The sequence below is a fragment of the Acanthopagrus latus genome, chromosome 5, assembly GCF_904848185.1.
Source record: "Acanthopagrus latus isolate v.2019 chromosome 5, fAcaLat1.1, whole genome shotgun sequence".
Taxonomy (NCBI): Eukaryota; Metazoa; Chordata; class Actinopteri; order Spariformes; family Sparidae; genus Acanthopagrus; species Acanthopagrus latus.
This window is the reverse complement of record NC_051043.1, coordinates 11,087,954-11,102,978: the sequence shown is the minus strand read 5'-3', so window position 1 is coordinate 11,102,978 and position 15,025 is coordinate 11,087,954. Positions and strand designations below refer to the sequence as shown.

Below are 15,025 nucleotides of genomic sequence, written 5' to 3'. Positions count from 1 at the left end.
ATGCATATATTTAAACTAGTCATTTGACACAAAGAAAATTATTCTCAGTGATTCAGTCAAAGATTACCTACTTTTATGCAAATATGCATGTGAGACATTGCTGTCAGCAGCAGTGTGACCTGCTGATTGTTGAAGAAACATACACACACAAGTGCACACACATGCACATGCATGAAAAATAAAGCTGTTTAAATCACTATAAACTAGTTCAATTAATGAATGATTTAAAAACTCACAATTGCATGGTCACACAATAATATGAATAACATGAATTTTGCATCTGTATCAGATTGTGCAGACCACAGGGATGTTCAGTTTTTCTGTGTGTGCATATGTGTGTGTATCTGAGCGGGTCTTTGCCTGTATGTGCACGTGTACATGTATGGCTGTGCATGGCATGCATGCGTACACACGCGCGCCTGTGTTTTAATTGGGCTACAGCTGTGAAGTGAGGCAGTAAGTCATGCTAGAGGAGGGGCAGAGTGAATGGGGGGAAAGAGAGGGGAATGGGGGAACGAGAAAAAAAGCAGAAAGAGAAAAGGAAGAAGGAAAGAGCGATAGAAGGGGGAGGGGGAGGAAGAGGCGGAGAAACAAGGGGAAGTCTGCGTATAGATGTGGGGATTGTGGGAGAGAGGAAAAAGGAAATCAAGGGCAAGAACTGCAGAAGCAGCACAAGGAGAAAAGGGAAGGACATGGAAGGTAGAAGAGAATAACAACACTAGAGGGATAACGTTGAGGGGGGGTTAGGTTAGGTGGAGGGTGGGGAGTGGAGGGGGGTAATGTGTATATGAGTCATCCGTCCTGGATCCCTTGGGGTGGGGGGTGTATTCTAACTGAGCCCCTGGCTTCTCCTCCCCGCCACTGGACTAGGCCCCAGTCATTAAACCCCTGGCTGCCAGCCAGCTCTTTTAACACAGGCAAGGGCCTTTTACGGCGTGTCTGTAGAAAATAAATCACACTGTGTGAATAATATATCTTTGGCAAAGGCATTGGCAGGAGAGGAGGAAGGGAGGGGAGGAAGGAGAGATTGGTGAATTATAGTCGTCTCCATCCATGCATTACGTTCTCTCTATCCCCGGCCAGATGTGCTCAAAGACAGCAGAAAACAAAATGTACCAAAATACACATTAGTCTGCTGGTGAGAATTTGGGGCTACGCTGCCTCTTTGTCTGCTTTAAGCCCTGATATTGCTATACATAGCATGTTTTTAAATAGGAAACACCTTGATGAGAATGTTGCCATCTAAATTTCACATGGCAAAAACCCTGTTAACTCTGACTAAATACGTGATTAAGTCTCTATGCCAGTTAATAACAAGCCTGTTATCACTAGGGAACAGAATAATATATTGGGCCCCAATTATTTTTGCAAACATACTCCCAATTTAGCAGCTCTAACACTTCTGCAACCTTGAGCTTGGGATGTTATGGTTATATATAACTGGCCTCCAACACCAAGATGCTACACTGTAAAGCAGAAGTGTAGCAACTTGTCATTTAATGAACATCATCCACACCCAGTGTTCCCTCACAGCAAGGTACACTGAATGTACTGGCAGCAACCAAGCTATACCAAATTTATGGTGAACTCATTAGCTAAATCTGTGGTCAAGCAGCTGACTAAAAAGAAAGCCATATTCTTAAAAGACCTGACTTGTGGTCCACTAATACCTTCTTGTTCCTACAGATAGGAATCTCACTGCCTATTTAATGACCTGCTCTTCTTTGCCTTGCAATCGGATCTGTGATAAGGTCCATTGCTGTTACGCTGTTACTGTCAGATGAACACTTCCTGCTGGTGCTTTATATCTGAAGATTTTCACAGGTGAATCATGGATGGCTCTTACTGTGAGGTAGCCACAGAAAGTCTAGCCACAAGTGAATCAACAGGCAGTTACTGCAGTTTGGGCTAACCGCAAACCTCAAACACATCATCAAAGTAAGCATTGCTTCTTGCAATGCTGTCCCTGTGAATGGCAAAAGGGCAGCGAACTCTCTTGTAAACACACAGTTTAGTAGATTAAAAATGAACAGGTAATCCTAATGTAAGTGGTTCTTACCAGTGAGGGGCGGACTGGAGCACTTGTTCACCTGTCCTGGCTCCTGCCGGGCAGTTTGGAATGACATTAAGCCCTGATCTCCAAAAACAGCAAGCCGCGTCATCCTGCTCCTCCCACCACACTCGTCCTCCCGTGACCCCAAAAAGATGTCTGAAGCTGATTCTGTCCGCTGTGATTGGCTACTGTAGCTGCTCACGAAGCTGTTTATTGGCTGTCGAGTCTGACGGGAGTGGAACTGGCTGTCAGCAAGAGAATGTGTGGACAGCTGGTCCGACTCAAACATCCCTAAGCTGGATCCCATGCTCGAGCCCCGACCACTGCCCCTCTGCTTCTCCAGATGCTTTGAAGAGCCCTGACTGGCCAAGTCCCTCCGATCACTCAGCATGCTGAGACGTGCATTGGTCTTGGCTCCACTGAAGAGCCCACCCAATTCCTGCCGGTCTCGCAGTGAGAGGAGGGGCTCATCCTTGTGCTTATGTTTGTGCTTGTGCTTCCTCTTATGGAGGCGAACCCCTGCAAGACCACTCGCACTGCCACTGCCCAGGGATCCAAGGCCCTCTCCTCTAACAGAGGGCCCCTGGAGTGGACCACTGGCGCTGCGAATCTTGGCCCCGGGCTGGAGCTTTGTGTGTCCACTGGGGTGGAAAGCCTTGGGAGGGGGGACAGCTGGCCTCATGAAGGGAGATGGAGGTGCAGGACCAAGTGAGTGATGGGGCAGGTAAAATGGTGGAGCAGGGGGAAAGTAGCCCAGACTCAGAGTAGGTGCGTAAGGCATCGCATACGGTGCTGCATAGTAATTTCCCCCAGCCAGCGGATAACCATATCCTTGGACAAAAGGCAGCTTTGATGTGATAGGCTCACTGGCTTTGGCTGGACGGCCACGTCTCCTCTTAGCCTTCAGATCAACACTCCTCCGCAGGTACGAACTGGAGTCACAGGAGTAGGAGTCGTAGGTAACAGGGTAGTAGTGATGGAAGTTGAGGCGGAAAATGGATGGATAGGGATGCTGAGGGTAGCAGGTGTATCGTCTGTGAGACACTCGTAGCTGCTGGAGCTTTAACACAACCTACAGGAAGATTTAAAAGAGGATATATTTAGGAAAACAGACCATACACTTTTAGACATTACAGTGCTAGGTCAAAGATAACACACAGAATGTATTATAGTGTTTCTAACCTCCTCCAGTTCAGAGAGAAAGTGGAGATGATCCCGGCTCTGTAGGCACTTCCTCTTCCGCCGATGATGTTTTTGCTTCTTTTCCTGCTGTGACAGGAAGTTGTCAACAGCAGTTGCTTGCCGTTCACAGCGTGCTCTGCTGCCCCTGTTGGATGCTTCAAGGGCTGCTGCCTCCGCAGTCTCAAACCCGCAGAGATCAAATGAGTACCTGTATGAACACAACATAAAATATAAAGTCGCATTAGAACATTATCCTAATGAAATTTGGTGATATGAAAAAACACAGGCTCATTAATCAATAACTCAAGAAAAATAAAGAGGTGTAATGGCAGTGTACTGCACCTGCGTCTAGAGGCGGGACCCTTCTCAGTTTGATCTGAGGTGCTGTTGTTGTCTGTCCCAATCCCGCTGTCACTTGGAATAGTCTCCTCACTGTGGGACTCGCTGATGGGGGACAGAGTCACCTCTTTCACTGATGCCCCCTCTGACAGGTGGGAAGGTGAATTAGCCAGAAGGCGTGGCGGAGATAATTTCCATCCCCCAGAGAGAAAGGACCTGCCTAGCGGCTTGGACGGCAGGGCTGAGATGGGCTGCAAACTGGGCATAGTGGCATCAGAGTGGCTGGCTCTCATGGATGGAGCACTGGAGCTGGGAGACGAGGTTGTGGAAGGCACTGCAGGGCTCTCATACAGACTGGATACGGAGACAGACAGCGGGGGCTTGTCCCTAGTGGCTTTGGGAGGGTTGGAGCCTTGAGTTTCTGCTCTGGGTTTACGCCCTCTCTTTTTACCAATGTAGATGGTTCCTCTCTTGCTGACATTTATCTGTTTTCCCAGCCGGGCCTCGATGGTGGATGCCATGGCAGTCATAGCTGAGGTAACGGGGGCAGAAGATGACTTCAGACCCAGAGTGCCATTCTGACTGGAACCTGAGAGGATCTCATTCAGGATGCTCTGCATTTTGCCAAGCTTCAGCTTGTTCAGTGGCCTGGGATAGCCCCTGCCACGCTTTAGCTTCAGACTGTTAGAATTGGCGCTGGTGGGTGTGGAGGCCATCTGCACTAATGTGTTTAGTGCGTGTGTCTTCCTCCTACGGTGAAACCCTGCAGAGGTTTCCTGTGCCAGCGGGCTTGGAGGTGAGGTGGAGGTACCCTCGTGGATGGTCTCGACTGTCAAGAGTGGCTGTTTCTTGGGGCGTCCTCGTTTCCTCTTAATGGGTGTGTGGACCGTCAGGCTGTCAGTGTTGGTGTAGAGGGGGCTAGCGGGGGTGATGGGGAAGGCAGACGGTGGGTCAGCCAAGGTCGATGGGCTACCACGGTTGTCTCTCTGGGGTGACATGAGGCTGGCATGGCTTTTCGCTTTCAGGTAGGACCATCTGTCCTTGGCCTTGGCTGTTCTGGAACTGGCTGTTGAGCTGGTGCTGTGGCTGGGGCTCGGACTCAGGGCTGCACTGGGTCTAGGGCTGGGAATGGGGCTAATGTTTGCCCTTGATTTAGGGCTGGGGCTGGGGCTGATGCTACCCCTGGGGTTGGGGCTTGGGTTTGGGCTCAGAAGTCTAGGGTTCGTGTTAAGATTGGGTTTGTTGATGTGATTGTGAGGAAGCTCTCTATGTTTAAGGGCGTCTGTGTTGATCCTAGGGCGACCCACAGGGTTCTTTTTCATTCTGCCTGCATTCAAAGCTGACTCTGGGTCAGACCCACTTGTGACTGTCTCAGCTCTGTCTGCCCTGTCTATCCTTTCTCCTTTTTCACGTTTATCACCTTTATCTGCTCTCTCTGCTTTTTCTATCCTCTCTCTACTGACATCAGCCTGACTTGAAAGCCGAGAATCATTTTTGTGAGTGTCCATCTTATGTGCTACTTTGGGTTCTGGGGGCCCAGGCTGGTGTTTCTCTGTAGTGTCAGTGTCCGGCTGTTGCTGTGATTGCTCTTCTACAGAAAATGACTCGTCAAAAGAAGGCCTCCTCCGCCTCTTTCTTCCTTTTCCCTCCTCTGCCAGCATGGGCAGCCCTCTGTCTTCTTCATCTCCTCTCCTCCCAGCAATCACTCGCTCCCTTTCTTCTTTTCTCCTTTCCTCCCTTTCTTCATGGAATCGCTCAGCTGTCTCCTCTTGCCTGTACTTCTGCCTCTCCTCTGAATTGGTTGGGCTCTCAGATCCCTTCTCAGGCTGTCGTCCCCAAGGTGTATCAGCACTTTGGGGATTACAGAGCATCCTCTGGGAGTCCTTCCTGCCGTATTTCCTCTTGATGTTCCCAAAGAGCTGTTCGCTGACCTCTTGCAAACCCCTCCCCCTGGAGAGATGTATACAGAGAAAAAATGATGACAAGTGGAATGGAGAGAGAAAGGATGTTTTGTATTTTAGCAATACTACACAGACGGTACAGTATGAACATTTACTAATTTACGTGTCACCATGCATAGAGTTGGGTATCACCAGATGACTCTTGTCATATGATGGTACTATAATAGTTGAGCTATGATTTAATCATTCTTTTTCGGTTGTGGTTTCACATAAACACTCATAAAAACATAAAATGCTGTTTCACAAGATATCACAACACAAAACTGCATCAAGTTTTTCCCATCCTGCATGAGTACACAGTATTTTTGTTCTAGTGATCATGTTTGGCTCATGATAAGCTCCACAACACAGGAACATGTACCATACCTGCTGAGAGAGGTCAGGTTGAGAATACTGGCATCTGTAACTACTGGCAACTGCAGGTCTGGAGTCAGAGATCTCTGAGGTGAGGGGCTTCGTGCCGCTGTTCGTGAGAAAGGTTGTGTTGGATCGAGCAAAGAGCTCCTACTGGCTCCTGCCAGTTCTCTGGCTGGCTCAGGGTCCGCTGGGTTGGCTGGGGACGCAGAAGGTGCTGAAGATGTGATCCAGTCTGGATTGATTTGGTGTTGGTGTGCATGAGTGTGTTGGAATTGTTGCGTGAGAGTGTGCTGTGTTTGCTGTGTGTGTGAGGGTGCATGTGCAGGGAGGACTGAGCTGCGAAGCTGGTGTTTGGGTGGAGTGTGATCTCCCAGTAGTTGCAGCAGGCCTCCCTCTCTCTGCTCAGGCACTCTGAACTGGCGCTCGTATGTCTGCGGATGACAGAAAAGAGAAACAAAGTCTGGTTACTATATACAGACTGCAATCACAAGACAGCTTTATATAGCTGCAGGGGCAGACGAATGATATGATAATGATAATGTGATCAGAAAACTGTGATGACTCTGTTTCCTGTCTTCACAGAGATCACACACATGTAGCACAGCATCCAGTTCTGAATAGTTTCTTTTTCTGTCTGCAGATATCAGATCAGTGATTATTGTTCTCTGATATGACATTCTTGTCTTTTCACGGCAGGACTGAGGCTTTTAATACATCTAGTGTGCATGAGCTAACAGTGTGCTACAAAACAAAAGGCTTGTTTACAGAGCAATTAAATTCCTGTGGCAAGGATGTTGCATGCTGTGAGAGGTGGGGGCAGGGAGGGGTGGGGATGGGGGTATCTGACTGCACACAAACATAGTAGCCTACAGTAGCTAAGTCATGTCCCCGACTGCCCTAGACTGGTAGAATTATTTACTATTCATTATCTTTATTTTATTCATAACTCTCCTGAATTGTTCAAAAAGTAACTTACACCATCATACCGTCAATGGTGTATACAACATATCTCCAAAACTGCAGCATCATTTTTCCCCTTTTTTCCACAATGACAAGTAAAGACATTTTACATTCCATGTAAAACTGAAAATGCAAAAACTCGATATACTGTATCACAACATGACCCGATTGTATGTATCACTGCTGCATAATCAGCGTACTCCTGGAAGATGAGAAATAGAACAGCGGATGGCCTTTGTGGTTTAGCCTGTTATTAACAGACTCAGTATGACGCAACAAGACACTGTTCTGCTGCGCTGCAGGGAGATGTAACCTAACCGCAGGCCTGCCTCTAAGCATATACACACAAGCGTGCAAATGCACACACTCACACTTAAATACAGTAGATATACATATTTCAAAGGCTTTACAAATTCCTGCTTCAAATCTAGTAGCACAAAATGTATGACCAGAGTCAGGCAACCAATTTTAGTCTAGATGGATCAGGACACTGTCCAATGAAGTTTTCTTACACGCTGCAGATACACATACACACACTTACAAATAAAAATTAATACTGTACATACTGTAGTCCTTATCACAGGGCATATTGTCCCATTCTGCCTTCATTATATCAAGCCACTTTCAACCTCCTCTGTCGCTTCTCTTTCACTATCCAACCTGGTTCCTACTCTTTCTCTGTCTGCTTTACCTTAAGCAGTCAGGCACTTGCACTTATTTAATTCTTATACACTGGCTGCAGGAGCAGGTTATCAGTCAGATGCGGGCTGCACACACTCTCAAGTGAATGCTGAGTAACACAACATCCAGCACATGGGTGAAAACACACTGGACACACACAAGCAAACACTTAGCAGAGTAAATGATTAACAATGCCAGAAAATGCATGTGCACATGCAAACTCTCATTTATCTCCTGAACACACTGCTGTGGTCTCCTTTCAGCTCTGAGACGTGTGTATGTAGGAGTGAATGCGCATGTGCGCATGGTGACACTGGAGAGGTGACACTGTCCGCAGGGGGATAAGATGACAGACACCTGATACACACCTGCGTTCTCATTTAACCTGTCCTAGAATACCTGTTGATTCAGGTTAAAGGAGGGCACAGAGAAAAAAACAGACGTGGAGAGGGAGGCAGTTGGAGAGATGAAGACAGACAGGCATGCACATGCACAGATGTAAAAATGCACAGAAGTATAAAATGTATCCTCCTCACTAGCCACAAAGCAACCACAGTGAAATGATAAAAGTGAGGAATCATGAACATATTTCCTACTGGATATAGAAAAGCAAAAGACAAGAAAAAGAGGAAAAACTGAAAGAGGCCCCCCCCGCTGTGGTTGGGTTATTGGCACCACTTCAGCTTTTTGTTCTTAGTTTCCGCCCTTCTACCACCATCTCTTCCCTCTCCCCTCCTCTACGCCTCTCACAATCCATGAAGCATTTCCAGGGAAAATACACCCACTGTCTGATATCCACACAAGCAAATATAAATAGACGGATGTACTCCCATGGTTGTTGAAGTCAACACAGTGTGAAAATAACTCCTTATTCCCCTCAACTTGTCTAGACAGGGTCAACCTCGATCACTCCCATAACCTGACAGCTTTTCATATGTTAATTTTTATATGTACTGTGTACTTCTGTCATTTGCATGTTTTGCAGTGCTGTTTTATTATTGTACTGAGGGCCCTGTTGTCTTCATGTACTGTAAAACTCTATACATACACTCAGACTCTGTACGGGTGCTCTAAGGCCACAGAAAAACATTGCTGCTCTAGACAAATTGATTCAGATATTTCCCTGCTGTACATAGACTGCCCTGCTCCTGTCATGTGCTGTGTGAATAGGGAACTGCCATCACCCTGTGCTACTGCTGGCCTGCAGCAGGGGGCAGCGAGCAGGAAATCAGCACTAACATGGACTCTGACCCTCTGGAGCAGCCCGCAAGCACAAGAGCAACGAGGCTTCAACCTTTTCCACACTGCCCTTCTTCTAAAAGTCCCCTCCGATCAAATCTAGATAAGCAGAAAGGCTAACACAGTGCAGACCAAGCGCATGTTTGCTCCTCGACCCGCGATGCACCCTCCCGCTCTTGAGGTGCTGGGGGCTATGTGAGGGGTGAAGTGTCTTCCTCCTCAGCTTGGTCAGTAACCATTTCTAGGATGTGCTCCTCCGGGTTAACACTGTAACAACACTGATTGGTCTCAGTCAGTCTCACAAAGACTCTCTAACACCAGAATGCAGGCAGATATGGCACTGCACATTCCTTACCACTGGTGATGTAACCATTAGATAAGGTCACAGTGCAGCGGAGGAGGTCATGGATAATATGTGACTAAGTGCCACAATCAACCAACTGAAAGGCACTTTGCAGATGAGTCAGCGTATATTTACTGACAAATATGTGCGTGCGTGTCTGCATGTTACATTCACACACTCAGCAGGCCGTTAAAAAGGTGATCAGGATGAAAACAAAAAAGTTTGACATGAGGGGAGGTATGTGACAGCCCCTCCTGTCCTTTCCTCTCCTGCAGCCTCTCGTTTTCCACTGTTGAATAAACGGAGTGGAACTTCTCCCTCACACAGACACACACAAGCACACACACACGAGCACGCGCGCGCGCACACACACACACACACACACACAGCACCCTGGCTGCACCATTATACTGGGAAAGAACACCCTAAACAGGCACACCCAAATCTCACAAGCCAGCAGCACACATATACCCACATATACACCAGCAAACATATACACAAACTCCATGCACGCAAAGACAGACACACACACACAAACACGCTGCCCTTCAAATAGTTTTTCGCAGCCTTTTATTTGGCTGCACGCCCAGTGGTTAGAGTGTTTCATTTTTCCCTGTGTATGGAACTGGGCAGCTGTCCAGGCAGACACACAAAGAGAAAGAGAGAGAGAGAGGCACCGAGAGACAGAGGGAAAGAGAGAGAGAGAGAGAGAGAGAGAAATGGGGAGGGAGGGAGAGAGGGGGAAGAAGAGGACCAGCAGAAAAAACAAGAAGCGAGGTGCCTAGACCCGTCAACAACTAGTTCCCTGCAAAAACCTTACAATTGATATGATCCTCTGTTTTCTCCCTCTCTCTCCTCGTCATACACACTCTCCTTGGCTTTGACACCATGCTGTCTCCCTCTGCCCCTGTGGCCTTGTGCCCCCCCTCCCCACCTCATCTCATCCCTCCTTTTCTTCTTCTTTTCTCTTTTTTGGAGCTGACCATTCTCCCCCTGTGGGAACTACCCCCTCCCTTCCCCTTCTCTCCAGCTCCATTCAGAGCGCTGCTTCGCTGTGATCTGTGTTTCTGACAGCTCTGCGCGCGCGCGCGCACACACACACACACACACACACACACACACACACACACACACACACACACACACACACACACACAGCTCCTCTGCAAACAAACACCATGAATACTAACACGGCTTTGTGTCCATAGCACTTAAAACGGGGTTGAAGGAGAAGGAGGGAAGGAGGGAGGGGGGAGGAGGGGTGCAGAGAAAAGGAGGGAAAAGCGATGGAGGAGAAAAGAGGCACTGTGTTGATCTTGCGGCCACTCTCACAGACCTCCCTCCTCCCTCCCCTGCCACCCCCCTCATCCCTGCTTCTCGTTCTCTCGTTCTTCCCACCAGTTCTCCCGGGAATAAAGACTTCCATTCATGCGCCTGAGGAGACCCACAGCAGGGGAGAGAAAAGAGGGAAGGGAAGGGGGAGGAAAGAGGAGGGGGTGTCAAGGTGGGACAGCACTGGGATCAAGCCTACTGCCTAAAATTGTGTGTGTGTGTGTGTGTGTGTGTGTATATTTTTTTTTCCCTCAGCGTGTGCTGTCTGAGCTCCCGCTCTACTATCTCCGATCTGGTGGCATCTGTGCCAGCCAATGCATCTTCTGGGAAAGCCGGGTGGGAAAGTTTGGGTATTGGGCCTCATTCAAAACTCTCGCTCTCCAAAACTATGTGTTCAGCCGACAGCAACACCGGGGCCTGACTAGTTGGGCCAAATACTCTTTTCAACATGCTGTTCTGTACCATCCCTGCTGGGCATGATCAAGCTCTCAATCTACAGTACATTTGTCCTTTAGCACACTGTAAAGCAGAAGCCAGATTTAATGCACAGCAGTAGGTCTCAAGTAAAATGTCCCCTCATACGTCCACAGCGGTAATCCTTCAGATTGGAGTGCTCCTAAAGATAGCAGTGAAACACCCAAGAGTCTCCTTGTCACACTCGCTTCAGACACGCTCAGACGTAGATGACTCAATCTGAACAAAAGCCTGTGATTGGCTGAATCGAAGCATGTTATTACGGTGCAATTGAAGGTTTTCAGACCCTCAGTAATGGCTGACACATTTACATGCTACACAAAGTATACATCTAATCCTTGCTATTAGCATTAATGGTGTGCGTGCAGACATATGTGTGTCCTCCTTGTGAATAGTGCTAAGAACCACATCAGAGGAGTTTTGTCATAGTGATTATTACAGTGATTACGTACCAATTGTTCCTTTCATGGACTCGGACAAACCTCTAGTGAAAGCATTATGCAGTTCAGTCAGCGAACATGCCTAGCACAAAGAAAATGTACACAAGCATGAAGACTGGCCTTACACACACACACACACACTCTCAATATCTATATGTGAAAGCATAAAAATAAGTCACTACAGGTTGGAATGCTACATGAACAGGCAGAATGCTTTTTTAATCAATGCATTTAATGAGGGAAGTAAGTTCCACACCCATACATACACATGCACAACATGCAGTGCAAAACCAAAGGAGCGCGGTGTTAACCATACTCTGTGCTCCATATGACCCGATCGTACCACTTCTGTACAACAGGAAACAATTAACAGCCAATGAGCTGCTCTAAATCCTAAGGGATGACTTCCTGTGTGGAATGATGGGTAATTCAAGACAGAAGCTGTGCCGAGATTAAACACTTCCTCTCTCAGAAAACAGTGGTGTGCAACAGCGGAGCCTCACTCACTGATTACTTATTCAAAAATAATCCCCCTTAATGCATTGTTGTCTAATTACAGAGTAAGTAAGTAAGTAACGGTTTGTCCATTACCATATTTACCTTATTTTTCTCATGTTTGTTTTATTGTAAATAAGATAGGTAACAAATATTCTCTTTTTCATGCTTTTTTTATAATTCTGTGTGATAAGCAAACATTTTGCTAAGTGTATGCTTATTTGTTGTTTTTATTACATGCACAGCCCTTTAAGGCACGCTTTCTAATATTGGGCTATGATAAACCTTGACTGATGCTCTACTACACTAATACTATGAAATGTCAATGTTTTGTCATGTGCAATTTAAAGTATCAGAGAAATGCTAATTTAGTCATTATCTACTCACGCCCATGTCGATGGAAAGTCAGGCGAAGTTTCGTAGTCATCAACATTTTTCCGAGTTTCAGTATTTGCAGTTTCAACCCAAAAACAGCGCTGCGGCATGTAGAAGTAAATGGGGACTTGTTTTTTTAATGCAATGTTGTTTTTTTAGTTCCCATACTTTATTTGGGAAAAGGTGAAAGTTTAGCTACATCATCTTGACTTTCCATGGACACTGTGGTGGGTAGTAACAACATTTCTGGATGAACTGAGTCACACTTGATTCTGCAGTGGATATCAATCAAACTGAATTAACTTTATTTCAAAATAGTTTCTTTGCCATAAGACAGTGAATCTGGATCTGTGGATGTTGTGATTTCATGGTCAGCACCTTAAAGATAATTGTTTTGGTGATTTATCACGCAGAAGTGACAAACATCGTGCAAACTTAAGGATTTATGCTTTTGTCAATCGAACTTGAATACATTTAAACTGTTGGTTGGACAAAAAAACAATTTCAAAATGTAACCTTGGGCTTTAGGATATTTAGATTTTATAACATTATACACACGTAACAGCAAATTATATGATCATAATATTGATCAACATTACCATTATTTGCAGTGCTACTGTAGAGGAAATTATTTTTCAGTAAGTGATACTTACAAACAAACGCTGACAGACAAATTACTATGTTGTGAAGAATGACTCTAGCCAACATTTGCGTTGTCTACATATTTCTGTGATTGTCTCAAGTCCTCAGATGATCCCGAGCTTGCAAGAGAGAGTAAGAGAGCCACTGTAATGACATCCACAGTGACAGAAAGAATGGGCAAAGTGAGACACAATAGTCTTAACCAATCAGACTGCCGCCTCCCCTCAGGCCCCCTCACACCAACAATAACGCCTTTGTATGAGGCTGCACTCCAGTCGCGCGTTTGCATACACACAGAGACACACACACGCACATAGACCAAAGCATAGCATCCTACACTTTCTCAAACAGTCACAAAGAGAGGCGGGAGAAGCAGTGCGCCACATCTAGAACTGCATCAGTGCATAGAAAACTATGCTAGAATTAGAGAGTGTGTGTGTGTTGTAGCTAACAACCTGGCTCTCTGTGTACGTGTCTGTGTGTGTTTTCTTCCAGGCCCGGGCACATGACTGCAGCTGCCCCCTCGCTCCCTTGTCTAAACCGGCACCCCTCCTTGTTGTAGGTGAGAGGTCACACGGAGTGGCATTCCTCTCGGTCTGAGAGCGAACGAGCGAGCGAGCACTGCACTGAGCAGAGGGGGCAGAGAGAGAGAGAGAGAGAGAGAGAGAGAGAGAGGGAGAAAAAAAGAGAGAGAGAAAACACACAGGGGCAAAAATGCAACAGAGCAGGGCAGGTAAAAGATGAGGAGCGCTGGGCATTCGGGAGTGTGTGTATGAGTGTGCATGTGTGTGTGTGTGCGTGTGTGTGTGTGTGTGTGTGTGTATGAGCTGAAATGGACCACTAAACAGAAGACCCTTGTGGCTCTTCCCTGCTTCATAAACACAGCTGTTTGTTTAGTCTAAGCCGCCCCAAGGGACAGACACACAGACAGAAGGACAGACAGACACATTTATATCATTTATTCATGTCCACCGCATCCATACTTAAGAGACAACGAGCAAAATAAACAGCAGAACTACAGACGGATTATTTTACAAAGCCTGGTACAAAGACATGAAAAGCAGCAGAGAACTGGGCAGAAAGACACACACAATCACACAATGTCTGAAAAGCCCTGGCTTAGAGGCTTTTTAATGATTTGCATGACGTTTTATACCACATACTAGTGATTGTTTCTGTGTAAAATTTGTTTTCAGGCTAACCAAATAATAATGTTAACTTGGTTTTAAAAATATTGGTAAAAACATCAGTCGTGCCAGTAAAATGACAGTGTCAAAGGGGTTTTGGACACCATCTCTCCTCTGTCATCGCTCTTGGTTTTCGAACACATACACAAACACACCCACACACGCACACACACACACACACACACTTTCTGACAGGCGTATCCCAGACAGCTGATGGGGCCATCAGATTTCACTGACAAACACACTTACGCTTCAAGTGAGACACAGTGAAAGTCAATACTCTGCCCCTGCTTCTCCTTTCCTTTGACTCCCATCGTCCCCTTTGCTCCCCTCCCTTGCACCGAACATCATCCGCTATCCCTGATGGACCTCCTCTCAAAACCACAGAATGCGCTCCTCCTCGCACACACACCCATACACACACACATATACACACACACACACACACAGTCTAACCACAGAGGCAGAGGCATGATGGAGCCACACTAACAAAGCGGCCACCAGGAACACATGATGCTGTGACTCAACATCATCCATGACCGCAGAGGACATCAAACATGGCCGCCCTCCAGATAATCCCACAGTTATGAGTCTAAGTCACTGCTGTCCAAAAAAACAACTATAGGCTGGCACATGTTTTTTTATAGTCTACACTTATATCGATGTTGCCCTATCAAAACCATGACCACTGTGATCTACGCTTTCCATTTTGTCATTCTCTTTAGATGAATGGTGACTTGCTGATCTGTTTACTACTGTTTTGTACCATTTTGGGGTAAAATATTCATTGCCAATGTGAAATGCCTTCATGTTCATTGGTAGCTGCACCCTGACTGAGCCACTGGCATTTCTTTAAGTGCAAGTAGCTGCCTCAGGTCTTCATTAAAATGTAACTTGAGCCAGACCAGCTATTATAGTCTGCCTGCATCTGCCTGAAGAGGAACAGCAACCCACTGGGACTGGAC

The 15,025-nt window shown here is 46.5% G+C and overlaps 1 protein-coding gene across 1 annotated transcript in view; it reads right to left on the bottom strand.

Annotated features, from left to right (window-relative positions):
- setbp1 (SET binding protein 1) overlaps window positions 1-15,025 on the bottom strand; it is a 35,385-nt gene that overhangs the window by 6,879 nt on the left and 13,481 nt on the right. Inside the window, exons 3-6 of the mRNA XM_037098002.1 lie at window positions 5,902-6,323; window positions 3,578-5,524; window positions 3,236-3,443; window positions 2,060-3,125 (exon numbers count right to left, since the gene is read on the bottom strand). Of these exons, the coding sequence (XP_036953897.1) occupies window positions 2,060-3,125; window positions 3,236-3,443; window positions 3,578-5,524; window positions 5,902-6,323 (3,643 nt within the window). The remainder of the gene's footprint in view (window positions 1-2,059; window positions 3,126-3,235; window positions 3,444-3,577; window positions 5,525-5,901; window positions 6,324-15,025) is intronic.